The sequence below is a fragment of the Brugia malayi genome (assembly GCF_000002995.4).
Source record: "Brugia malayi strain FR3 genome assembly, contig: Bm_v4_ChrX_scaffold_001, whole genome shotgun sequence".
Lineage (NCBI taxonomy): Eukaryota > Metazoa > Nematoda > Chromadorea > Rhabditida > Onchocercidae > Brugia > Brugia malayi.
In genome coordinates, this window is record NW_025062479.1 from 22,259,535 (window position 1) to 22,287,516 (window position 27,982).

Here is a 27,982-nt window from a genome sequence, read left to right on the forward strand (position 1 = left end):
CCTATCATACAATGTTAGAAACTGAAGTAGCTACAAAGAAATATTTTGAGCGCAAATGTTACGATTTATTTATTATTATGATATAATGTGTAATTAAGTGCTTAACACTTATCATTACTAATGCGGCAAAATTTTATTTTTGAATGGATAGAAGGGAGAGAAACATTTTATAAGTGATACTATAAAAGGTAAAAAGCAATGCACATTTGACATAATTCTGGCTTCAAAAAATGCATTATACAGAGTGTATTTGCAGTGTTTATTGAATTAAATTAGCATTTGCTAATACTCTATAATTAGTTACTGAGTGCATAATTGAGTGTTAATGTTTTAAGCAATCAAAAAAGAAGGCAGAAATGATGTATGACTTTCCCTCACATTTCTAACAGCACACATTGCACTTTGCTAATTCTAGTAGTTTAATTATGAGCAAAATACATCGCAGATGATAACGATATCGATGACGATTCAGCGCAACAACGCGTATTTTCTAAATTGGAACTACCAGTATGGTCTAACTGTATATCTCAATTATCTGAATGCGTACACACATTCAGATAACACTTAAGTAGATTCCACACTTCAAACTGAACATGATTTCTCTTTATAAAGATTATGCTAGACAACTTCGACAGGAAAAGAAATGAGCCAAACATTGCTTTATGAAAACTGCACTAAGAGACAACAGAAAACATCAACCTGAGATCAGCATGAAATATATGGTAGTGATACGCGAATGGTCAAATGATCTAAACTTACTGTTGAAGGGTTATTGGTCTTCATTACATAATTTAGAAAAGAAATCATTCATTTTCGTTATCAGCTTCTTCAATTGGTGGCACACAGGGTTGTCGAAGTTGTCGTTTTGACCCTTGAAATACATATATTTCTATTATTCATAGAAAGAAAGAAATATGCAAAATACAAAATCTGGATCTGGATAATTGTAAGCTAACTTTTTCTTGTTGGTGTACTTTCAATTGCTGACATATCATCGCCCAGACCAAAAGTTAGCTGAAATGCAGCGCGGCTATAAAATTTTAATATGACTTAAAGTTTATGATTAGTGACAATCATAGATGTATTAGTATACGTCTATTAGCACAACACCAATAAGACTAATATTCATCAAAAAATAAATCATCAAAAAACAAAAAAAAACCTCGCCGACGTTATGTTCTGGCGTTGAAATCGCTCGTACGGGTAACTCGCTTTCTTCATCTGCTTGTTCAAATTTTATTTTTTGACTTCGTTTCTTGATCTTCATAGCAATTTCAGTTGGGATAAAATATTCCTTTACACTTGTTGAAGGTTGCTAAAAAAGAATCGAAATATGCAGAAAAATTATGTCGTAAAATATGGGAAAAAATTATGGTTATAGAAGTTTAAAAAATCAAGATATAAATGCACATTATGGAATTCTTTGAACTCCCAAAAAGTTTATGAGACGTAAGAAATGTGTTCCAAAAGCTTTAAATAAGCCAATAGGCCAAATTGATTACTCATACCCAAATTCTCCTACACGTAATTTACTTACCACTAAAATTAATTATAAGCGAAATGAAACTTACAACACTCTCGGCATTCTTCTCCTCGTCATCATTACTTTTCGTTTGTCCTTCCGTCAACTCTCGGTATCTTTTATCAATAGAATCAACTATTGGGGCGTCACCTAAATGTGGCTGCTATGAAATGATACATTTTTTCTCAATTATTAAATGAATACAATTCGATCAATGTGTAATTGAAATATAATAGACATGAAAAAATTACATACTAAGTTTAGTTTTCGAAAATAATATGCAAAAACTGATGAAGAACCAAAAAAACAAAGGACAATTAAAACTACCACTGTTATTTTGTTCACTTCCTTGCACTTCGGTATGTGTAATCGTTTCCACGTTACATTCTTGCTTCCGAATTTTAGAATTTTGACCTGGTGAAGGTACCATGCCATCAGCAGCAAATGACAAAGGACAATTAAAACTACCATCGTTATCTTGTCCACTTTTTTGCACTTCGGTATGTGTAATCGTTTCCACTTTACATTTTTGCTTCCGAATTTCAGAATTTTGACCTGATGAAGACACCATGCGATCAGCAGCAAATGAAACCTTTCTATTTGGCAAAAAAGGTACTTCAGCCACTATATCATTGTTGTTCAAAATCTTCATCCTTTTTTCTTTTTCCTTAAACATGATATATGATACAACTTTATCAAGCCAGCTTGAGTTTCGATGCAAAACTTAATCGTTAATTAGGCTTTGCTCTAACAACAAAAACTAAAAAAAGGAATGAAAATCATATACATCTGCATTATGCCTTACAGATTTTTTTTGGCTCACTTAATTACTTATCAATCTTCGATCATTCCAAAAAAAAAAAAAAAATGCCTCAAGTTTTTCGAGATCAAACTTTATTTCAGCTTTTAATTGCTTGTCACTTGCCAAAAATTCGTCTAATTGCTCGCGGTGGTCTTTACATAATTCCCTAAAAACAAATTTTATTAAAAAAAAGAAAGTTAGGCCTTAAATTTACTGTTATAAGTAGAAAACAAGTATTGACTTCGATGATACCTCAGAACTCTGATGATTCCAAATTCCAATTCAGGTAGGCGCTTCTCCTGTAGATAATATTTTAGTTGTATGACGTGAGGCAAAATGGCATCGATGATACCTTTGCGGAATGCTTGTGTTACAACCTTCTTTGCTGCTTCCTAAAATTTCATTTTAATGCTTTGAATTACTTTTATGTGCAGTTTTTTTTTTGTCAACCTAGCAACACAACAAAAGTAGAATGGTAAGAGAAAATTTTATGAAAGCACTACCTGAACATTTGATGGCGGTTCATCATCATCATCATCACCATCCGCTTCTCCTGGTGATCTCTTACCCAAAGCCATAGACAATTTTATTTCCGAACAACACATTATCTGTTATAAGCATAGGACAATAATTAAAATTTTCTATAAAGGGAGATATTCGATGTCTTATGCATCAAGCGCAGAAAAAGATCTATATCTGATAGCTTAAAAACAAAAAAACAAAGAAATAATACTTCGTAGCAATCTTCAAGCAAGGCTTTAACACGACGATCGTAAATGTTGAGCTCACCGTCTACTATAGCTGAATAAACTTCCTGACCAATACGCATCCCGATCATAAATTTGTTTTCATCATTAAATGTTTTTATCTAAACAGAACATCGATGGAAAAATGCTTCTGCACGATTTATATTATGGAACCATCATCAATGCTAACAGCAACAAGATATCTGTACAACATTTGCAATTTATTTAACTCGACCTTAAACTACCAAGTGCAGTTCAAAAAAATCAAGAATTTCAAATTGAAGACATGCGAACCAACCATAAATCGGTAAAGTCTCATTCGTGCATTCTTTAATCGAAATCCTGATAAAGAACACTTTAAATCTTGCCTTTCTGTATCATCTTCCATGGCTGAAAATGGGAAAATGAACTAAATTGAATTAATTTGAATTTATCATATAAAATCTTACCATTAGTTGTCGCCGACCATAAACTGTGTGTGACTGAATTGAAATAAAAAACACATTCCAGAAAATGATTTACAAACATGTTCGGGAATTGCACAAGCAGCACATCAATCTAAAGTAGAAGTATCATAATTTAATTTGTATAAATTATACAAGATTTGGTCAGCCCTCCCTTATTTGATCCACTTACCAAACACATCTCTGCGTATTCGCGAACCTCCTTATTTTCATCCAAAATTGTTGACACAAATCTGTACATAATCTGAAACCAATAGTAGTATACGAGAATTACTTTTTGCTTCCTACCATCAATAAATATATGAATCAGTAAATATCAACAAATATATTTTATCTTTTAGATCAATCTGTAAAAATATATTTTTATTCAATAATTATATATTACCTGCCCTGCCCAACGTACAAACTGTTCTTTGATGAGATGTGTCAATAACATTAGCGTTTGTTTTCGCACCAGCGTCGATGGATCTTTCAGACAAGAAGCTACAATTGCACTGTGACGGTCAACTAGTAATGTGTACCTGAATAATAAGGTTGCTGGATGAAATTCGAAAAAGGAGCTGTGTGTTTGTAAATAACAAGTGAGAAATTAAAAATTTCTAGATTTGATAGCATATAAAATATATGATGCCCTAACAATAAATAAAATTAAAAGAAAAAAAAAAAAACCTTTTGCAAAGATCACAAATTACACTAACAATATTGCTTCGAACTAAGTGATTGCTGTTTACTAAAAGCTGTCGTGACAGCACTGGGACGCATTTCTTTGCCAGCTTTTCGTCCTGGAAGTCTATTAATATCACAGTGTAAAGTACATAAACAAGAGTCACAAGAAAAAAGTAATTTCAATTCTACTTACCTGAAGACACATTTTACCAATAGCTAGAACTGCCTGTGCTCTTACAGCTGGAGTTAACACTTCCATATTAACAGTATGTTGGCGCAGAAATGTAGGACCTAATCCATGACTGGTTGGTTGCGATGTTCTACATTCTTGATTTTCTGATGCAGATGCTTTCTGATTACCATCCATATCATTATTAGGTTGATTAGAAGACTTAGAGGTTTGAAGAAAGCCAGCCGAAGAAACACAGTGTTCATAAGAATTGCAATCCGGAACTTGTTGAACATCAGTCTGTTGTGGTTGTTGCTTTACAAACCCCTTAAATAAATGTTACCATAAAAATTAAATACAACAATTACGATGCTACAGTATGACTAATCGTTCAACTTAACTATGCTACGAATTTCTAAATTTTTTCCTCTTTTTTCATTCTATTTTTTCTATTTCTCTCTGCGGCCTTTCCTTATCTCACTAAATGAGAGCATCGTGGACCATATGTTAACTGCAAAATTATTTTATTTGTAGACCTGTCGTACTCACAAAAAACATGAAGAGAATGTTTACTTTCATATCAGAACAATGAGCGGCAGTTGATGGGCGTACTGAAGATACGGCTATACATAAAGTACCTGAAAATACGGAGTCAAAAATATAAATCTCAATAATGATCTACATAAAACCTATATTGTTCAGCTTTTCTACATAATAAAGTTACTACATGGTAAAATAACAAATGATTTGCATTGCTTGACATCTCAAATTTAACCTTCAATTCCTCGAAGCAATAAGGCATTACTTCTACTAACAAGTCTAAAAGAAAATCAATTTACAAACCTATTTGAGTCAGCTGTTGCTGTATCACATCAGAAGCCATTATTAATTGCATAATATCAAATACTTTCGGATTCGTGCTCAATAATATCGGGCTATACTGGACTGCTTCACCCAGTGAGTTTATAATTCGTACAAGAAGTTTTGCTGTTTTGTCACTGGAAATAAATTTCAGCTGGCGAAATCATACCATTAAAAAGAATGGAGCTGAGATCTAACTCAATCAAAAAAAAAAAAACCTTCAATTTCACTATTTACTTCAATTCACTTACTTTTCCTGAGTAAGTAGGTCTTCACCAGAACCACTGATCGGATGAAAAATTATGTTATTTAAAATTTTAAGTGATTTATCCATCAAATTACGGTTAAATTCCAGCATCTGTTTAGCACCTGCGCTGTCATCGCCAATACCATTACATAAACGAGCAAATGCGTAGTAAACGTGAGCGATGTGACCTTCGCTTATACTAAAAAAAAAATTTTTTTTTAAATTTCTAATTTTTGAAATCTGAATTGAAACAAGCAAAATTCCAAATATTAGCGACATGAATACCAATTATTCTTTAAATAACTTTATCAGCTGTACCCAAATTCAGTTAGCTTTGTACTAAAATTCTCAATAAGCTGGTTTCGACTCGCTTCACTTATACGATCAGCACAGCGCGCAATAACTTCGGCAACGTAACCAACTACATTACTTTCATCACTTCCATTTAGCGTATACCAGAAACGAACCGCTTGAGAACCATCAATCTAAATGAAATTTAAAAGTGGATATGAAAAAAGTTGCCACTTCTAAAGTATTCATTTCAAACACTAATTTTTGCCAGATCATAAAGAATTTGAAATTGGAGGAAGTTAGAAAGATTGAACAAGTACCTTGAACACATTGCTTAAAAAATTCAGTAACATCCAAACAATATTCACATTCTTTAAGTCGTCACACTTCTTTAACAAGCTTTCAATGGCGCATTCTGTTAACTCTCCTTCTTTAGCCTGGTGAAGTAAAGAGCGTAATAATAAGCGCCTGTAATAAAAAACGCATGAAAGAAAATTAAGATAAATTAGAAATTAGGATTTTTAAATTTTGTTGAAGAAGTTGAAAGAGTGGTGAAGGTCTGGTATAAAATTTACATGAAGTCCTTTCCTTCTCTTCCACTCTTTCAACTGGCATGAAGTTGAGCGAACACATCATCCAGACGAAAAAATATAATAAAATTATTAAATGAAATTCAATAAAGAAGGAAATTTAATGATTTAATGAGAACCTATGATTAACTTCTTGTTCTACTGCTTCCAAAATACGCCAAACAAAAGGTGTCGTGTCTTCTAGAGCAGGCAAAATAAGTGTTTCCTACAATGTTTTTTCATTTAATTAGAACATAAGGTAAGCATAAGATTTCTTAAAATTACATGGACAATTCGGATATTCCCGTAAAAATTTGCATAATTCCGACATTAAATTTGGATTTAACAAATTGAAGAAATGAACCTGCAAACTGAAACTTACCAAAACTAATTTGGATGCTAGCTGTACAACCGATTGCTCACGATCATTAATTAGAGGCAGAACTGATGTAAGCCAGACTTTATCAAGCATGTTAGTATTTGCACCAAAGGATAAAAGTAAACGGCTCAATGATTCAGCAGCTTGTTTCCTTACCAATAGTGAGGGATCTCGACAGTGCTGCTGGAAACAATATATACAACAATTTATTACACTAATGTATGCAATAGTACGAGATATGATCGTTATTCCATGCTTGAATTGTTCGTTCATATAACACTGTAAGCTTTAAAAAAATAGTGATACCTGGAAAACTGTTAAAAATTCTGCTTGTTGTGATTCAGAAAGAGTTGAAAAAAGTGATTCAAGAGCAATTATTGCTGCTCTGCGGGTTGATACCTGGAAAGATTCTTCTGGTTTAGAAAAGAACTGATGCATCGTATCATTCTTCTTAATTTTTAGAAAAAATAAATACCAAAAGAAACTGTATAATTAAAAAACCTTGCAGTACCCTTGCATCCAAAGAGCGAGTTGTAATAGTCCTCAGAAGTATTGGATCATCTCGTTGCTTTTTAGCATCCTCATCTTCACAGCAATAAACATACATCTATAAAATGATTTGGCCTTTGAAGATTTCCGCAGCAGAACGCGGTAGTATCACTACATCATTAAATGAATATCTTCGTTAAAAAGATTAATTCATTAATAAACAGAACGCTAACGAATAATTCAGTAAAGTAGAGAAGTGGAAAAACATAATGTGCGGTTTCGCATTAAGCTTACCGGTGTCTTTGATAAATTCAAAAGCCTGCTGCGTATATTTTCATCATGAAGCAATATTGCAATCTGCATCAAAGCTCGAGTTCGTACCATTGGGGATTTATCATTACAGCTTCTTAGTACAAAAACCAAAATAGCATTATAAAGACCGATTTTCCTTACCAGATTGTTGCTATAAATAATTCACTAAAGTCATCTTCATCCAATGTTTTATCAACAAGACCAGTGACATTCACATGCAATCTCGATGTTACTAAAATGTCTCCAGAAGCTGAATTCATTTCCTTTTAATATCTAGTCATAATATGGAAGTAGTAACAGCACAACATAGCAGAACATGTTCCTGAACCTTGAAGTTCTACATAAACTCAGTAATAAACAAATCAAAACATGGTAAAAATAGAACGGTAATTATGAAACATTTTTAAAGATTATATAATCGTATCTGAAATGCAGCGTAATTTTAAAATTACTATTAAGAGAAATATTTCTCAATTTATTTAACAAACACGGCAACTGATCTTTTTATCTGCTTAAGATGCTTTAAAAAAATACAAACCTTATTGCTTTCTTTCCTTTTTCTTTCTTTCGGACCTTTTGTCTATTACAATCATCTGAAATATGCAAAGAACATTACCAAAATATTTCTAATACAAGTTACATTTGTCGCAAAAGAGAGAAGAGTTTAATGGTACCATCTTCTTCAGCTCCATCTACCTCCATCGATATTTCTTTGCCACTGGACATGTCCTAAGAATAAATTTTGGGACTTATTATCCGACAAAAAATGTAATTCGATTCGAATATATGTTTAAAAAAGACCAGACCATGTTTAACAGAATAAATTAAACAGGAAAATCAACAAAAAGAAAACGAAACGAGACAAAGATAAAAAAATTGAAGAATCAAAAATCACCTCTTCATGCATTTGTTCGCAATCATAAGTTCTATTTTCTTTCTTGCAACTAACTTCAAGGATATGACCTGAAACCATGTCTTAAATTAGATACCTTATCTTTACAAATGCAATTCTTATTGTATTGCTTCGTTAGAAAAAAAAAAAAAAGTATATATATAATATATTTTGTAATATGTATGCTCCAAAACAATTTTCACTTTTTTTTTTAGCAGAATTAAGGATGAGAAAACAATTTACCACATTGTTTCACAAACGGTACTGCAATTTCAATAACAAAACCACGTACTGCAACTTTGGAATTGGCGCCAATCAGCAACAGGAAGTTGGCAAAATCCTAGAGATACAAATAAGCAAGTTATTTTACGGAGTATAAGAATGAATTCATAAATCATTCTTTAATATTGGTAAGATTTACTCGAATATGTTTGGGAGGCAGATAGGCAAGGACTTCAATAACGGAACTTGCCACTTTTGCACGATAATCACTGCGATCTGGACAACGAAAACATACATTTTGAAGCACCAATAAAATAGTGAATATCTCCTCTTCAGAATTTTTCTGAAACTTCAATTTCAACAAGTCCTTACTTAAAATAATTGAATATCTTCAAAATAGTTGGTAGTTGATTATGTTTTGAGAGGTTATTTTTAAAGGGAGGTTAATGTGAGTATAACAGTTTTAGTTAAAACAGTTTTTGATTCAACATTAAACAAAATGATAAAATTATTAAAAACTTTTGCAAACAATAAAATTGAAGTGCATAATGCTTAATTATTTCCTCACTTCTATTCTTAATCTGATAAAATTTAGCATCGCTTCCTTATAAGTGGTCATCAGTTTCGGTGGATGAGCATTCGTGGGAAGTACGGTATTTTCAAATGTCCAAAATAATAGTCGCGGCATAACAACTCTTCCGTATACAACGCCAGAAACAGCATGCCGATTATCTAGAAAGCGATGCATCAGAGCGAATGATCGGTCAGAAAACCCCCGTAATCTCTGAAAATATTTTCTGGCAAACATTTCAATATCATCATCATCAAATTTCTATTCAAGCTGTAAAAAATTTCGAAATCTTCAATGCGTAAAAAATTAGCGGTTCTGAGGAGCGAGAGCACAAACCTGGAAGTCTGACAACCGCTTACACTGTAAAAGAGACGTTTTTTCGGAAAAATCAAGTTGCATAAGCTGTTGCAAAAAAACTGCCAGTGATATTAAACACTGTTGAGCTGATGAAAGTAAGTCTGAAATATGGGAAATTTTCTACATAAGTAGAGATATAGAGTACTGTTATCAACGTCAACATATAAAACAAAAAATAACATCTCAACTGATGTGCGCTAACCTCTATTTAAAAAGACAAATAATGAATCCAAAACATCACAAAGCATATATCTTAATTCTGTTCCGTCTTCCAAAGTAAGCTGTTCAAAAACTGCAAAAAAAAGACACTATTGCAACAGTTTGGAATTTACTAACAAGCCTGGCAAGTAGAATATATAAAACATGCTAGGCTTGAAATAGATCACATTATTTGCATCAGATCCATTTATTGTTTTTAATGTCCATTGCACCATTACATGAAATATGACGAAAAAGATTACATATTTGAAAAAACTATATTATTTTATTTGGAATGAAAGAAAGATACCTGTTTGCTTTACTCTTGAGTTATTTACAGCAAATGGTTTCTTATTTTTACTTTTGGTATTCTGAACTATGTCTACACGATTATTAGTTATCGAAAGATGACCACTACTAAGTAATCCACGAATTAATCGCAATTGATCCAGAGCCCTCTGCAACCAGAAAAAATTAGAAATTTCCTTTGCATGTAAGAAATTTAAAGTCAGTTCAATAGAAAAAACTTAAAAAATCACCTGGAAGAGATAATCATTGAAGATATTGAAAGCCTGCGCTCCACTTAAACAGCATAGTGAAATATAAATTCGTGAACCAATTAGCCCCACTTTTCGATCTTCACAGGCACTGAAACAAATTGATTTGTTCTATCCAATAAGAAAATTTGATTTAATTATAACAAACCACTATTAGTTTATCTTATCTGTATTTATCTGTTTCTGTCCCATTATACCAAGAAAAACTTACACGTAATTATTGCAAATAAATGCTTACACATCAGGCTGGAGTCCCCGTTCAATCAGATACCACGCAAAAATGCATAATTTCTTTGCATCAAAATTTTTTCTAGCTATTTCATGCCATATTTCGGTTGACGAATTTGTTTTCTCAGCATACAACATTAGCCGGAAACATACTAAAAAAATCAAACTACAATAGAAACTGTATCAAGTTTGTCAATTCATTTTAGAAAGTATCCTTTCACCATCCGAACTCATTTAATTACTCACATTCCGAAAGGCGTTGTAGGTAGTCGAAGGCTTGAAGGACTGAAAATTGTATCGAATGTGCGAAGCTGGCGAAGTCCGAAAAATTATCTTCGAAGCTAAGGAAGTGAATATTATGCTATTTATACAGTTTTAGATTTCTGGATAAATGTAAAATACAATTCCCGATGAAAATCAATAGCTATAAACATGGCATATTTCATGTTTTCATCAGCATGGCATACTTCAGCGACTGATCACAACCCCTAATAAATTTGTGCCGAAAAGACGCTTACCATGCAGCAGTCCACTCATCATTCACCTCTGAGAAGATGCTGCTCACATCATCAAGTGCTTCAAACAATTTGTATTTTTCTTCCATTCAAATGAAGTCGTCACGAAGAAATTTGGAAATTTTAAGTTGTCAGCACTGAAGTGAGTAAACTGTTTTAAGAGCGAGTGAAATATATGACAAAATATCGAAAACACAGTGAAATGAATTGGATGGGAAAACAGAGAAATCGTGAAAAAAGACGAAAAAAGAATGCTTCAGTAATCTTTTCATATTATTTCTCTTTAGTAATATTTTACTGTCACAAAAAGTACTATTCGTTAATTTATAGCTAATATATCAATAATTCTCGACTTGCATAATCCTAATTCTGTTTCAGCACATAAGATAAAAACTATCGATTGCTTCTCATATCTTTCAATTCTAACCAGTTCCGATTTCCCAGCCAGTACTAAAATAATTGAGAAAAAGTTAGCAAAAGAAAAGAAGAGAAAAAACTCTTTGCACTGATTATACATATAATAGAGAAGGATTGTTCATTTTAAAATGCGCACATAAACTTCGCTTTCCCTATGCTTCCGAATAAAATCTTCATTTTCCCTTAATGATAGCAATTAAATGTTAGTAAATTTAAGCAATGAAAAATTTAATTATAGAATCGTTAATTTATAGCTAATATACCAATAATTCTCGACAAACAAGAAATCAGCTTCTCGAAATTAGCCAAATAATAGAGCCTGCCAAGAGCCAGCAAACATTCATCTGGCCAAAGATTCAAATGTGCGCGCCAGAATTGGCACACTTGGACATGTTGACTATTGCAGCTAAATACTGGGTTGAAAATGACACAATTAACACTTAAGCCTAAGTTTGTGTGTTGCAAACAAAAGGAATTGAAGAGTGAGTGCTTATTTATAATCAAAAAGGCTCTTTTATGGTGTGAAAGTTAAAGTTAAAAGATAGTAGCAGTACAGATATATTTAGACATATCTAAGGTAAATTTGACGTATTATTTTCTTTCTATCATATACTGACTTTCTTTACGATATAAATTAGTACTAAACGTCGGAAGTTAACTTACATTTTACATTCATTTCTAATTTGTGCAATTTAAATTTTTCTTATTGAAGTTTATTTTGTGATATCTAATTTTACAAATTGTCGAATTTTCTTTTTTTTTTTTTCAATAATTAGTTTTGCAGCAATATATATATATATATAAAATATTTATGCATATACATAATGTGCTAGTTTGCAGATGAGATTGCTATAGATCAAACGACGCTTAGTATTAGAAACTATATAGTGTTGCACTCACTGCTGCTGTACTGATTTTTTTTCAAAAAAGAATCGATATTAAATTGTTAGTTTTTAAAGGTAGCAATTGTTATGAATATTTTGTTCCCCTATGTGACATGAAGCATTGTGGCTTTTATTAGACGTAATGGTGAAGAAAAGGTTGAACAAAAGTGCGAAAAAATATGAAACAAGGAAAAGAGTACAAAGTATTCCAAGAGTGACTCCTTCGAGTCTCGAATCTGACGGAGCAGATGTCCCAAATTATGTAATTTCAAAGTCACAACAGAATATGGTAAGCTTCATTAGTTTCATTTGCCGAGTCTGTCAAACATTTAAGCTAAGAAGGTTTATCGATTCAACGGTGACAGTGAACAAGAAAAAATTTGCTTTAGGATTGCTCACCTTTAACTGCTTAGCTGGAATGTGTCCCAATTTTTTTGCATTAATCAGTCAATTTTATCATGTAGGAAAGCTCATCTATCTAGAATAAATTATTTGGCTTTTTCTTTGGACATTTTTTCTTTCGAATATAACATGTCTGGTCAGACACTAATTGCAGAGATTATCAAATTTTCCACCTTAATATTATCACCTGCTCAGCAACTTTTGCAGAGCAACTGTTTTATATCATTTAGTTCAATTTCGAATCATTTGGTCATAGACTCCATTTTATTCCTAGAAATTTCTAGCCTAAATAACTACATGAATCTACGATTACAGCAATAAATAAAACGTTAGTGTAAAATAGTGATCATTTCAAAAAACGATATCTAGTTTCTTAGTATTTCAGTTTATTTTTGTTACACTTAGCAACGAAATTTCAGGATTCAAGAATTGAGAATGAAGCTGAAGATATACTTATCGGCATTAGCAATGAACGAATTATTTCTGAAATGCCTTTTATCACCAGTCAAAGTTCTAGTAAAAAAAGAACTCATATTCGAGTACTGTTTTTGTTTTATTCAAAAGACTATTCAAATTGAAAATTTTGAGCTGTTGTCATTTTGATGAATTAGGAACTGGTGTAATCTGTAAAGGTTAGCTGTGCGCAATGAAATATTGGTTACATTTGTTACAACTTTATTTTTAATAACATGGTAGTCATTAATACCTAAGTATCCTAGTCATTTTTCTATCATCACTGTCTGCAGTATAATTAAAGCTTCTGCTTTATTTCACTAATTTTCCAAAATATAGTTTTTGATTCTAACAGTTTCGGCCAATGAACGCAGCAACTGGACGTGGATTCAATTCTCACAACGATGTTTGGCAGCCATCTGTGGTAGATATTGGAATGAGCGAAAGTCAAATTTATCCTCGTGGTTTGCTATTGCATTGTCTATACTCATGTAATGTAATGATCACAACTCTATATTTGTGCAACTTAGATAAGACTCTCAGATATTTTAAGATATTTTAAGGTGAAAACTGTAGTTCGCTTATTTCCAGTAAACCATGCAAACTTCATCGGAATTTTTGATCGCAAGTTGAAAGAGTAATGGAATTTTTTTAAAAAAAAAAAAAAAAAAAAAGTTAGAAAATTAGATTTTAGGCGAACATATATGTGTAAGAAATTGATACCGCTGCAATAACATCAATGCCTGTATATTTTTTGGAAAACTTTCAGGTTTGACAGGACTAACAAATTTGGGGAACACGTGCTATATGAATGCAGCCATTCAGGCACTCTCAAATTGTCCTCCTTTTTCCGACTTCTTCCGTTCACTTGATTCCATTGCTTCTTTTGCTTCAAAAGTGTTAGATAATAATGCTGAACCGCCTATTTCGAGTTCATTTCGGTGTCTACTGCAGGCACTTTGGTCTGAAGAACGGAATCGCTGCATTAATCCACAACTTTTTCTTGCCGTATGTTCTACTTTCAGATGAATCATTTTTGTGATTAATTTGAAGAATTAACTTTTAAGGAAAATATTGATTTCATATAATCTTTTTTTAGCAAATTCGCAATCAGTACCCACAATTTCGTGGCCCAGCGCAACAGGATGCTCAGGAATTCATCAGGTGCCTTCTAGATATATTACATCGCGAATTACGCCAGCCTGTTTTTGCTGTAAGTTAAAACTTTTTTTTCCAATCTTTTTTTTTCTAATTTCTACTTTCATATATACCTAGTTTTTTTTTGTTTTTCCTTATTAACAATAATTCCTTTGTAGTGGGAGTATCGGAATATTACACGTAGCTGCAATATACAAACGGAGGAAGAAAGCATCTCTGGTTTCATAGGGAGCAGATATGTTCCATCGCGTTCTAGTAGCAGCGCGTCTGATGACGATGAAAGATATGAAACTGCTGATAGTGGTTGGAGCTCTGATGGAGTGAGTGAACTTGAGAAGAAAATATTAGTGTAGCATTTGTATTTTTCGTCTGTTTGAGTTTTTTCGGAAAAGGAAATATGTTTAAAATATTGGTTATTACAGGAGGTGCCTACAGCTTCGAAAGCAGCAAATAAGCATTCCGAGCCTATAACTAACAATCGACTAACACATACTTCAGACCATTCCGTAAATCAGCAGGAGTCAGCAGTAACGGGTCCACGTAATAAATTTTGTTCTTTATATTGTAATAATTCCGGCATATGCAAAAACTTTGCTGTTGTATTGCATGCGTGGAAATAATGTGATTTGTCTTTGCAACATTGAATATCTTGAATTGGCAAACTTTTTTAATTGTCTTTACTTGCATAAGTCTTTATAGAAATTTATTTATCTTCCAGGAAGCAGACAATCTAAATCACCTATTTATTATCGAAGTTTGGTAACGGAAGTCTTTGATGGGCGTTTAAGTAGTGTTGTGAAATGTCTTACATGCCATCATCTTTCAGAAACTTGTGAAACATTCCAGGTTAACTTAATTTTTGCATGGTTTAGAATCAGGGATTTTTGTAAACTTAAATAGACCTTGGTTTTTAAAAAATTTCCTGATCACTTATATCATTATTCGCTACAAAACATTATTTCGCTACAATCGTTGAAGGATTTATCGTTGAGCATTCCAACAAGAGAACAGCTTGATCATATTGCGTCATATTCAATGAATCTAAACAGTGAGAACAGGAAAGCAGACAGGAATGAGCAAGTAAGTCTTCGTGGAAGTACATTATACTTTGCGAATATATCAGATTCAGTGCTATTCTACCTTTTTTTTTTCTGCTATACATAATTTACAGGAAGAAGTTGATAACAATGAGAACGTTTCTTGGCAGTGGCCATGGTGGCTTGGAGGAAGCTTGTTTCGTTCAATATATCATTATCTATTTGGGGATTTAGTTTCTCTAAATGATGCACTTGCAGCGTTCTTTTTGCCTGATGATCTTTGTGGAGAAAATATGTATTCTTGCGAGAAATGTTCCAAGTATAAATTTTTTGGCGAATTAATTTTGTGAAATATTATTTTAGCTTTGGTCATAGGACCTTTTTATTATGTTTATGCATGACCATATTCAGCAAATGGTTGGGTAATCAAGAGGATAGAAACTATATTTTATAATTAAACAGTAGCTTCAGGTGTTTGATAATGTTGAAGAGAGATTTCCGTAACTGAATTACTATCTCGTTTAAAGTTGTCCATTACGTTTTCAGATTGCGGAACGGTGTCAAAATTTGCAAAATCATCGATCCGCCAGAAATTTTATGCATACATTTAAAACGGTTTCGGCACGATCTATCGGATTCAGTTAAAGTTTGTTTTTTTGTTTTTTTTTTTTTTTTTTAAAAAATTTTTTAATTTACAGAAATTCTTTGTGACGTAATTTTTTAGGATTCAAAAAAGGGATTTTATAGGTACGAAGTAAGGTAACATTTCCAGTACATGATCTGGATTTAACACCATTTATTGCCAATTTCGAAAAAAGCAAAGAACCAGTGCTCTATGATTTAGTTGCATTCATCACACATTATGGTGCAAATGCCGAGAGTAAGTCATGGATGAAATAATTGCTTTAAGAAGTGTTCTTTTATTAATATTATTGATATAATCTGCCTTTTTCGTTGAGTTCACCCAATCTGATTGACATTTGTAGGAGCCGAACTCTTTCGATTGTGGAGTTTAATGAATAAAGTTTATTTTATTTAAAGGCGGGCATTATATTGCTTATTGCAAGAATGAAGTGGATGATAATTGGTACGAATTTGATGACAATGTGGTAACTCGATTGGAAATCGGTGATATCTTGAGTAAAGAAGCTTATGTACTATTTTATCAACGACAGTCATCTCAGAGTATGGACGACATTCGAATTCATGTGAGACAGATGCTTGAGGAAAATGATAAAATAAAGGTTGGTCTTCTACTATTTTATACACTAGATAATTGGTGGGCATGATTAAAGCTAATCGAACTTAAGATTATTACAAAAAATACATTAGATTAAATAGTGAAATTGTTTAATCAACTTTTAAATTAAACTTAAAAACAACCAAACACTACTTTTCATGTGAAGGTCTCATTACATCGCTACATTTCTCGAGAATGGTTGCATCGTTTCTCAACGTTTTCAAATCCTGGACCCATTACAAATTATGATTTCCTTTGTCAACACTCGCAAATCCTCCCACGTAGAGCAGCAAGTCTCACTGATTATTATGCAACCATAAGCAGTTCACTGTGGGATTTTCTTTATGAAAAGTAAGTTTAAAAGCACTGTGTAAAGTTCTATCAGTGATGTGAACTATTTAAATGAATTAAGTATTTAAGTAACATTTTGCTCTTTATTGTTAATATTTACAGCGCAAAACATATGGGAATCTGTGAGTCTGCGTCATAGTTTCATCTCTGATCAGAAAGTTTTGGTTGTACCATTTAGTCGCTGTTGATGCTAACTTGTGCATTATGGCATTTGAAATTCAGATTTGGTGGTGGACCTTCAAGTTCCGAGTTGCACTATTGTTTGACCTGCCAAAATGAATTTCAAGTAATGAAACGTAAACGGGAAATTGAGCTAAGGGCATTCTTAACATTGGAGGGACAGTTGAAGCGATTGAAAAATAATATACCAGCTCTTACTTATGGTTATTACATGCCACCGAATGTTATCGCGAAAGCTTGGATTGACAAATGGAAGGCATTTGTTGAAGAAAATGAATTTGGTAATTTTAAGTTTTCCAGCATTGCATTTCAAATTCCATCTCGAAACAAAGTTTTTACAAGTGTAAAAATAAATGAAAATAATCACATAATACTGGCACTGGCTGTACTTGCTTGCATCTGCTACAAGACTGATTGAAATCCATTTTGTGAATTGGTTTTGTACACTGAAATCTCTCTAAACCGTTTATTATATTTTTAGAAATGTAGTAGAATTGCTATCATTTTTGAATGCATTACTGTTATTTTTTGTTTCCAGTCAGAGTTTCTGTAGTTTCAGAAATGTTTTTCAGAGCCACCGGGATCCATTGATAATAATATCATACTGGTTCGTAGTAGTAATACGTGTGATGCAAAACTGCATTTACGGCCTTCACAGTATGTGGAGTTACCTCGTGAAGCTTGGTTATTTCTCCAATCAATATACGGCGGTGGACCTGAAGTAAACTTACTTTTCATTTTCCATTGATTGGAGTTTATTAGTGGAGTTATTTTTTTTTTAATGTTACCTTCCTCACTGAACGAACCTATTATGCTCCGTGTACGACACCACCACTGATCATATGAATCTTGTCGAACTTTAATTTCCAAATGTTATATATGAAATTAGTTAAAATTTACAAAGCTGTAAATGCTTGAGGCAGTTTGCGCTGTTTTATGTTTCATATTTAAGTTTTCCTTTGCGTTTTAGTTGCTATGCATTCCGGAGGATCATCCATCTTTGGAAAGTCTGCAAAAATTGATTGCAAAAGTAAACGAAAAGATTGTGGAAACTTTGGAAAGTTTGAAAAGAAGAAATGCAGATGGTATACCGTTGTCGTCACATTCATGACTTATTGAAATAACTGAAACGAGTAACATTAATCCTACATCACTTTGCGAATGGCATTATTTCTTTGGAAAAAAGACTAATTTTCTGAAAATGTTTGTAATTTGTGCATTTGTGCTTTCTTGAAATTCACTTCTAAAATATTCAATGTCATATTACAGTAGTGATTAGGCCTATTGAGATCATTGAGAATTTGTTTAAAAAAAATTTTCTGCTTTATGAAGAAGATACTAGTTCCTTCTCATCCCTTTTCCGTACTTCTTAAGTTGTCATATTTTTCTTCATCATAGTCGGTAAGGGTCAGTTTCTCTGTCTATTTATACGTTTTTTAATTTTATGTTTCATAAGGAAAAAAAACAAACTTTTTCAATAGTCAGATGTTTCCTAAGACATACCATACTGTAAGTCAAAAATGATTCTGAGATAATTGCTAACATTATAGTAACTTTCTGGATATAAATTAGTACAGATTTACCAAGTAATTTAATCTATTATGGTATTTTCAATTCCCGCCTTTTCGGGCAGAAAAAAGTGCGGCTTCTTGTTAGCAGTTCAGAAAGTTGACATTTTACTTATTAGCAAATACAAAGTGCAAGATTATGTGATAGCAATTATTTATGAATTTTCATTTCTCTACCTTATTTGTAATTTCATTTATTCATTCAAACGATAAAAGAATTGGCAGGCGTTTTCCTTACAAAATCAATGAAGTCATCCTTTTGTGTGGCAATAGAACAAATGAACAACTGAGTAGGCAACCTAGTGTTAAGGTTGAGTTCTGACCAGCTTCAGTTTATTCTTAAGTAATATGATTTAGTGATAAGTGATGGTAGCAGTGCGTGCACACTTATAGTGCTACTAGCTTAAATTCTTAAAAAGCTATTGAATATTGATGCAATTTACGTTTTTCAACTGCGATACGTTTCTTTATATTAAGTATGGTTAATATCTGCTGAAAAATTACGTTGGATGAAGAAATAGATGTCTGTTTGAAATTGCACTATGTTTTGAAGCTCATTATGTTGAAGCTCAAACTGCAAACTGGAATGGATGAAGGAGTATTATATGCAAATGAGAAAGTTTATTAGTTTATAAAAATTCATCAATCTTTAATGCTATAAATTTCCTGATATTCTTAATAAAAATTATTTTATATATTTGTAATTCTATGAAGTGACCAATCATTGGTACACTCTAGGAGTGCACAATGGTCGAGATTAATCCTAATCCAGAAGAAGGTATAACTAAATTCTCTCCTAATATCACATATTTCTATGACCGATTACCAAAATTGTTAATTAAATCGCTGAGAAGAAATACAATTTCAATATCTAATTAACTAAATTTAAAAGGCATTTAGATGCAATGAAAATAGTTTATTTACATCCCGGAGATGTACTTGGTGACTGGACTGTTTTGGACAAAATTGGCGAAGGTGGATTTGGAGCTGTTTACTTGGTAAATTATATTAATTGATATCATTGATAACAACTAACTCAGAAATCTTTAATCTATCTTAATTAGTAATATCACCTGTAAGTATCTGGACAGTAATTAATTAAAAAATTACAGGTAAAAGATAGTAAAGGAAACGAATGCGCCATGAAGACTGAAAGTGTCAAAGCGACTGCTAAAGTAAATGTGTATCGCGTCGAACAGTTTAAATTAATTTTTACTAAAACAATGATATTTTTCAAAGCAATTCGGTAACTAGCATTGTTGACAAAAAAGAAAAAAAAGTTAAATGTAAACAATAAATATAGCTATACATACAATTGCTAAATTCTCGACCACCATTCTTAATAGGAAATTATGAACCACATTGGTATACAGGTGCTGAAAGCAGAATACTATGTTTTGAAAGAATTAAAGAGAGCAAAAGCGACACATTTCTGTGACATTTTGGATAGCGGTTTAGTTGGCGAAAACAAATATTTGGTGATGACACTAGTTGGACTGTCTCTCACAGTAAATAAATTTTCATTTTTTAAAAAAAAAAGAAAAATTGGCTAAATATATAATAGTAAGAAGATTTTAACAAAAGTGAGAAGAAAAAAAAAAAAAAAAAAACAATAATATAAATTCGAGTTATTTTTAAAAATAAAATTATAGGATCTGAGAAAACATGATCCAACACAAAAAATACAAAAATTTTCTATGGGTTGCGCACTTTCTGTAGGTATGAAATGCTTGGAAGCAATTGAAGAACTTCACAACATTGGGTAAATTATTATTACTATCATAGAAAAAATGTCTAAATTTTAAAAATAAAATGATTAGTGCAAGATGCACTTAGATAAAGTTATTGTGCATTAAGATATTTGCACCGTGATATCAAACCAGCTAATTTTGCAATTGGTCGTAAAAATTTACGTAAAATTTATTTACTCGATTTTGGCATGTGTCGTAAATATCTTAACAGTCAATCATCCGTACGTAATCCACGAAGATCTGCTGGTTTCCGTGGTACTCTCAGGTACCATAATAAGATAATTCCCCAAATTTTATCAAGACGTTGATTTTAACTTTTGAAAATTGACAAAATTCGAATGATTATTTTTATGATTGATTTATTAAAAAATTTAGCATGTAGCTAAGTTAATCGCAATAACTGGCACTCTTTAAATTTATTCAAATAGTTGCAGTTAATTTGAGTTTACTTAAATTTAGATCCAATTAAATTTAGATTTTATTTTTTTACAGATATGCATCAATAAGCAGTCATATATCACGCGAGCAGTGTAGAAAAGATGATCTAGAAAGTTGGTTGTATCAGCAAGTTTGTAGTCTCTTTTTTTCTCTTTCCTAAAATAACAAAAATTTTAAATAATTTAAAATGATAATTAAAATCAAATATTTCGAAATCACACCTACAAAGCCAATATTCACGAATGAAAATGACACAGTTACCTACTGCTATGGATACTCTTTTCCTCATATGAAAACATTTTCAGTATTATCTTTACCAGAAAAAAAAAATCAAATAGTATAGTTCAATTCGTTCAAAAGCAATCACAAAATCGAATTCTTTTTTTTTTCCTAGTTAATCTAATAATTGATTATGATATTTATTATTTCAATTGCTGTACTTCGCACTAATATTATGATTAATTTTACGGTGGAAATAACAGTTGGTTATTTACCGTGGAAAAATATGCAAGACAAGGACGAAGTGGGCCGATGTAAACAACTCTGTCGTAAAGATGAATACATTAAAGAATTGTTTGGTGGTTGTCCAAGAGAATACATCACAATTATGCGACTTATCGATTCCACTAGGTTATATTTTATTTTTTCACAGAAAGATAATAAATCATATATATATATATTCTATGCAATAGTTATTATTTATTTTTAGATATTATTCAAAACCAGAATACAATAAAATAACAAACTTATTGCGTGACGCATTACGCAATAACGATATGTCAGAATATCCATATGATTGGGAGAAGTATCTCGAACCATCAAAAAACATCAAAGGAACAGGAATTACAACTTTATAAACATTTCACCTAACTCGTTTTAGACATTTGCAGTGGAAAATGTGAATAAAATTTATAATTAATCGTAGAATGTAAATACTGTAATAAGCGGTACAACATTAAAATTATGTTTGTTAGCTGGTAAAGAATGATGAAAGATTTAAAATTCCTCGTACTTATTTTTTTAATACTCCAATCAATCAAAAGTCATTTGAAATTAGCAGAAAAATTTGTATAAAATATCTCTTATTAATTTTTAAATGTTATTTAACATATGAAACTTATCATTTCTTGCTCAATTTTTTTTTTTTGTCCAAAAAAAAAAAAAAAAAGAACGAAATTTTTATTTCTTTTTTTTTTTTTCCTTAACAAATATAACAAACTATCGTTGTCATACAAAAACGATCTCTCAACTTTTCCATTCTATGAATACATTCAATAAAACATCGCTGTCTGTCTATTCATAACGCTCAAATTATAAACTAATTATTCAATTGCAATAAACACAAATGAACACACCGTTAAGTGCTAATCTTATAATACATAAATGGGAATGCACTAATGGTTTTTCTTTTTTTTTTTTTGGGCATTTCACTTCTATATATGATATATGGGCAGGCGAGCGGGCAGAGCAGTTGGGTAGGTAGGGTAGGCATTCATTTTCCTTTTCCTTCCATTCTTACTACCAAAAACTAATTCATTCTCGCACTCATCTATGACTAGCAATAGAAATGATAACAGAGAGCAATAAACACAGGAATAAGCTCGAATTTCAATTTTCTCTCCTTCTCACTGTAACCATTGATAGTAATGAATAAGTGATAGATGATAACTTATCACCTCCTAGAGATTAACAATTGAGCCAGAATGTCTTAAAGAGCCAAAGAATAGACCAGGCCATACCCACTGCTCTTCCTTTGGTTCACTCTATCACAACTAATTAGACTTAAATGACGTTTTGTCAATTTTACGGTTCGACCAGCTATGCTGTGAATGCTTTGTTTTATGTTTGATTTTTCACTAATTGGTGGTATTATCATTGATTATCACAATTTTACCCGATTAATAGGTAACGAATGAGTTACCATTAGTAGTGGGCAATTTGCCTTGTTTTCTAATTAATTGACTGATAGTTCTTGACAACTCATTCGCCACAACAGCTTTCATTGTTATGTTTTTTTTTTTTTCTTTTTTTTTTCTCGCATACATCAGTGCATCTAGTTTTCCACTTTCGGAAGTAATTTGTTGAATAGAACAAAAAAAGAAAAAAGAAAAAAAAAAACAGATGGATGACTCATCCAACAATAAATATTAAAAGAACGCGCCTCATTTCTTACTAACAAACTCTCAACCGTAAGCCAACAAAAGAATTATTATGCAAATTTTCTCTTTTCACGGCTGTTTATAATTTCCTGAAAATGTTCTATTCGATTTTACAAAACTTTATTTTTACATTCTATTTCGATCAGAAGATAGGAATACCCACCGAATTCGCTGTTTTTTTTCGCCAATTTATCGAATACGTCTATCAATATTCTATTAAGTATGTCTACGTCGAATTTAAGTGTGCTTTATGATTATTGATTTATAATTATAATCATACCATTTTTTTCAATCGATTGTTCATTTCCTTTCTCTTTGTTTTTCTATTCTTTTCATTGCCATTGATGGGTGAAAAGAGGATTAAAATGACCTTATTAATTATCTAATATTTTCTTTTTTTTAGTAGAGACTATCGAACACGGAGAGAAAACAGATGAACTCATGTAATTATATATTAGAAAGAGAGAAGTGACCGAAAGAACTCGCAACATAACTTATGCTATCAGTACCGATGAACGATGCGATAGGAAGGCGAACGATGAAGTGTGTGATTGTGGTCAAACTGAGCCGACTTATCAGTAAGATTTTTTCATTTAATCATATATGATTCAACTCTTGACAATATCATAACTATTTTGGATATTATAAATTTCTCTATAGAGATTCAACCTTTGACCTCTATTTTGGGATTCCATTTGAGCTCAAAGTTTAGATATTAATAACCAAACAATTTCTATGATGTTCGAGTAAGTCTATTTTACGGTAGTATTTAATGATTTATTGTAATGTTTGAGACAATAATTTATTTGAAGATAATATTTCAGTCACTAGTATGTCTCATGAAAGAAAAAGAGAGAAGGCACTTGAAGCGATCTACTTTTTCACCATTTTCTTTTTCTTTCTAGTAATATTTTTTTTTAAAAAAAAATTGATTCCCTTATTGCTTTCTATTTTGTTTGAGGCTTTTATATACGACGTCGATGTTTCATCGCGTTTTCTATTATATCAATTTTTCTTCTCATCCTGCAAGGCATACTATTCAGTTCTTCGGATAAACGGCCACAAGTTTGTATATTTATGGCTTTGATTTTTACCCAATTTTTTAGTGTGACTGTTTTGGTAAGTGCATTTTTTGTTATAATGTATTGGTCTAGTAAACTATTAAGCTATTATATTACGTATGTTTGAAATTTGCATCACTTCACTGAAGATAATCTGCAACTAACATTTTTTTAAAAGAAATATTTCTTTAAAAAATTTATATTCTTGTTGCCAAGTTTAATTAATACTCGAATTTTTTTTTTTTTTTTTCAAAGTTTAGGCTTTTAGGCAAATGATCGTAAGATTTTGGAGAGCAAAATAACTAATATTCTACACATTGGTTCACTTCCTGCTGCTGCAAACAGGGCAGTAAGAGTTGAAGTTAGACTTACATGTTTATTTTTACATTTTTTTAAGTTTAATCCTTTGATATAGGCCTATGTAAAGATAGTTATAAAATATTCCTAAGGCTTGAACGCTAATTTTTCTAATATACTGTATTGTAATTCCAATTAATTTGGGTAAAAGTCTCTTTTAATTTGAATTATTTAGAATTTGTTATTCGATAAAAACATAGCACAGTCAGTGACTGATAGCAATGAAAAATTTGTTGCTGTGGTTTTGGTTATGGCAGCGAAAAGGGAGCGTGCTATCAGAAATCATTTAGATCAATTGATAAAGTTCGTTTTTCTTCTTAAAATCTCGAAGTGCTGCACTATATTCTAAGTTTTAGTGCTCTTCATTTTCTTAAAACATTCTGTATTACTGCTATATTGTTAATTATTATTATTATTTTTTGATTTTGGTGCAATAATTTTGTCTTATCCAGCTACGATTGATTTCATAAATTCAGATCTGTGCAGTCTTTGTTTGTAAACTGGGAACACCAGCAGGTTTTGAAATCTACTTTATTTTTAAGTGAATCAAGGAAAGGAAATTTTTGGATGGAAAAAATTTTTAGCATTTATATACAAATAATATGAATCGTCCATTCATAACTGTTCTATGTTTGTCGAAAATATTTTTGTTAAAAGGAGAAAATGAAATGATTTTACTTCTTACAGACTACGACCTTCTGCCGTTCAGTTTCCTATTGTTATCAGTCAAGACGGAGATGATCAGGCGGTAATGGAAGCTATTTCATCTTTCACTAGTGAGGAAAAGAAAATTACATTTATTCATGTAAGTTCACTATTTGTAAACTGAACAAATCCAGCAGATTCTTGAAATCCATTTATGCTTGCCAAAATCTCTTCCATTCTTTGATATTATAATTTGAATTTAAACAAGTAAAAGTATATGAAGCAATTTCTTTCAGCACAAAGGACGAGCAGAACTTCCCAGTTATTTGGATTCTGGTTCCAAAAACTATTTTCGTATTGCACGTCATTACAAATGGGCTCTGGACGAAGTTTTTTTTAAAATGAAATATGAGATGGCGATCATCACTGAAGGTTAGTATGTTCAATGTTTGTGAATTATTTAATATTGTTGAAATTTTTTCATAGCCAACGGTGTAATGATACCTAAGGGATTGTGTTTGTCTATAATCGTTCCTCAGCAGCTTAAATTATCTTTGTAATGCTTAAATTTTCTCAATGATCATTAAACTCTGTCATCAAATTAATTGGGCATGCATTCTTGGATATCTATTTTATTCTAACATAAGCAATCCTTTCAGATGATCTTGACCTAGCGGATGATTTTTTTTCTTATTTTGCGGCCTTAAAGCCAATACTACTTGCTGATGAAACAATTTGGTGTATTAGTGCATGGAATGATAATGGAGGTGCTAATATCACTGATCGTAAGCACGGCGAGAAACTTTATAGAACAGATTTTTTCCCAGGATTAGGTATCTCTTATTAACTTCAATTTTTTAAATTTAAACTTTTTAATGCAGCATTTTAGACGTTATTAATTGCCAGTTGATGAAGATTAAAATGGTTTGGAATGTAAGACTTCATTTATCTCAATATTTCCTCTCATATGTTTCAAAACACCTGGGATAGTAGTTTTAGACATTAGCAACTAAGGCACTTAATAGGATGGTCACTATTAATTAATCGGAACTTCATTAGTCACATTTCGTGCATCCCAATTTACTTGCACCATAAATATGAATCTTCACATTTTTTTTTTCCAATGACTTTACCTAAATTTTTTTTTACTATTAACATTTTTGTTTGATCCTATCATATCTATTAATTTTCTTCATATAGGATGGATGCTTACGGCTCAGTTATGGAATGAGTTATCAGCAAATTGGCCTGAAATGTACTGGGATGATTGGATGAGACGTCAAGATGTACGCAAAGAAAGAGTTTGCATTCGACCAGAAGTTTCAAGAACTTCTCATAATAATGACTTAGCAGGGAAAGGTTCAAGCGGGTAAGTAGCGATGTTGGAATCTTTTTTATCTTCCTTTTTTTTTTTCTTCGCTGTTTATATATTTTTTTTTTCACAGTTTCTTCCTAGTTTGTATCTAAGAAAGAACTCTGTTTACAGTGGATTGTATAAGAAATATCTGGCCTCTATTCGTTTACCTGAAATAGCAATTGATTTTTCGAAACTGGATTTAAGCTATTTAATCAAAAGTAACTACGACAGGTTTATTATTATTATTATTATTTCTCACTTTTTGAAGTAAATATTCCCTGCAACTTGAGGTTACTTTTAAAATATCTCTAACGACAAATTCGAATTATATGATATCTTTTTCAGTTTTTTAAATCAAGAAATCTCAGGTGCTGTTGTATTATCAACAGATAGTTTTTTGAATAAGACTTTTTCTGGATCCGGGCCTTTCTTTGTTACATATAAAACGCCTAGGGAATACCGACGCTTGGGAAAATCTGTTGGATTGATGCTTGATATCAGAGTAAGTTGTTATTTTCGTGGCTTAAAAACAAATTAAAACGAATCAAATGTTTAATTTGTTCTCCGCAACTACGTTTTGAAATCCGTTAGGATTTGTTCTAAGTTCTACTAATTTTATTACAAAATATATTTACAAAAATAGTTTTTGTTATATTTTCCTTATAAATGTAAGAAAATTTGCAGTCTGGTATGCCACGAACAGCTTATTACGGCATTGTAACTTTCATGTACTGTTCAGAACGTTTTTACGCAGTTCCAGAAAAGTTAAATCTTTCGGCACCTAATTTTGGTCTAAAACCTTCGTCTGACTACTATAACGAAAAATGGGACAAAATGACTCGCTACCTCGAATTTCAGGAAACGTATTGCACGCCTACGAAGTAAGACCTTCGTACTTTGTTTTTTATCATCATCATTAACAGCAGTCCGTATGAATGTTACCTGAATTTTTTTTTTCGTAATTAATTATGGCAGTCGTTACTCTCTTAAAACAGATACAAGTTTTTTTTTTTCTTTTTTTTTGTTTTGCTATACCTGAGTACCTAACATAAGCATAAAAGACCTATTGAAAAACCAAAACTATAACAACTAATAAATGATTAATCATTCCTCACTTTAATTTTTTTTTTTCGTTTTCTTCCTTCAGATCAGTGACATTTAGGTATAACGGAAAATGCGATCCGAAGGATCCAGATCTTATTGCATGGTTCGCGAAAAAAAGATTATCAAAGAGACTGAAGCACTGGGGTGAAATGATCATCAATTAAATGAATACGGATACGTGGTATTGGTATGGGTTATCGACAAAATTTTAACTATTAAATCTGGGATTATTTTTCGAAACTAATTACACTTATGTATTCGACTTTAATTATTATTTATTTATTTTTAATTGTTATTTATTTATTTTTTGTGTACATGATTTCTGTGCATATACTGCGTAATTGAGAATGGACAGTATAGAAG

General features: G+C 31.6%; 4 protein-coding genes across 5 annotated transcripts; 3 read left to right on the plus strand and 1 right to left on the minus strand.

The window, feature by feature from the left end:
- Positions 1-803: 803 nt before the first annotated feature.
- Bma-hcp-6 (uncharacterized protein) lies at positions 804-11,146 on the minus strand (the record flags this gene model as incomplete). 2 transcript variants are annotated; one of them, XM_043075757.1, is made up of 38 exons in its annotated part: positions 804-871; positions 957-1,014; positions 1,163-1,315; positions 1,572-1,672; positions 1,850-2,189; positions 2,394-2,490; positions 2,577-2,716; positions 2,828-2,932; positions 3,058-3,192; positions 3,369-3,460; positions 3,520-3,628; positions 3,707-3,778; positions 3,920-4,055; positions 4,204-4,316; positions 4,394-4,696; positions 4,943-5,007; positions 5,213-5,367; positions 5,482-5,676; positions 5,796-5,962; positions 6,089-6,236; positions 6,478-6,563; positions 6,720-6,899; positions 7,023-7,115; positions 7,228-7,323; positions 7,500-7,668; positions 8,056-8,110; positions 8,192-8,246; positions 8,412-8,479; positions 8,653-8,749; positions 8,831-8,974; positions 9,200-9,415; positions 9,539-9,660; positions 9,762-9,851; positions 10,068-10,215; positions 10,297-10,405; positions 10,553-10,694; positions 10,789-10,883; positions 11,061-11,146. In XM_043075757.1, 38 exons carry the CDS (start codon positions 11,144-11,146, stop codon positions 804-806), a joined length of 4,803 nt encoding a protein of 1,600 aa, XP_042931691.1. The 2 variants fall into 2 exon arrangements, with proteins under 2 accessions (XP_042931691.1, XP_042931692.1); XM_043075758.1 differs by lacking the exons at positions 804-871; positions 957-1,014; positions 1,163-1,315; ... (3 more) ...; positions 2,577-2,716; positions 2,828-2,932 and having other exon boundaries at positions 2,956-3,192.
- Positions 11,147-12,500: 1,354 nt separating this feature from the next.
- Bma-usp-33 (Ubiquitin carboxyl-terminal hydrolase family protein) lies at positions 12,501-18,290 on the plus strand (the record flags this gene model as incomplete). Its single annotated transcript, XM_043075759.1, has 17 exons — positions 12,501-12,647; positions 13,180-13,299; positions 13,569-13,677; positions 13,983-14,221; positions 14,313-14,426; positions 14,530-14,691; positions 14,794-14,911; positions 15,090-15,217; positions 15,350-15,451; positions 15,543-15,727; positions 15,955-16,054; positions 16,156-16,288; positions 16,450-16,652; positions 16,815-16,999; positions 17,222-17,460; positions 17,752-17,900; positions 18,150-18,290. The coding sequence occupies 17 exons, from the start codon at positions 12,501-12,503 to the stop codon at positions 18,288-18,290; spliced, it is 2,574 nt and encodes an 857-aa protein (XP_042931693.1).
- Positions 18,291-19,494: 1,204 nt separating this feature from the next.
- Positions 19,495-21,793, plus strand: Bm8794 (Protein kinase domain containing protein; the record flags this gene model as incomplete). Its single annotated transcript, XM_001891914.1, has 9 exons — positions 19,495-19,525; positions 19,648-19,745; positions 19,860-19,922; positions 20,121-20,255; positions 20,400-20,509; positions 20,605-20,763; positions 20,991-21,049; positions 21,419-21,566; positions 21,646-21,793. 9 exons carry the CDS (start codon positions 19,495-19,497, stop codon positions 21,791-21,793), a joined length of 951 nt encoding a protein of 316 aa, XP_001891949.1.
- A 1,798-nt stretch (positions 21,794-23,591) lies between these two features.
- Bma-gly-12 (Glycosylation related protein 12, isoform, putative) lies at positions 23,592-27,783 on the plus strand (the record flags this gene model as incomplete). The annotated part of the gene is made up of 12 exons (XM_043075760.1): positions 23,592-23,673; positions 24,057-24,160; positions 24,425-24,517; positions 24,689-24,816; positions 25,201-25,318; positions 25,455-25,590; positions 25,818-25,991; positions 26,359-26,527; positions 26,645-26,746; positions 26,861-27,017; positions 27,200-27,396; positions 27,678-27,783. The coding sequence occupies 12 exons, from the start codon at positions 23,592-23,594 to the stop codon at positions 27,781-27,783; spliced, it is 1,566 nt and encodes a 521-aa protein (XP_042931694.1).
- Between the last annotated feature and the right edge of the window lie 199 nt (positions 27,784-27,982).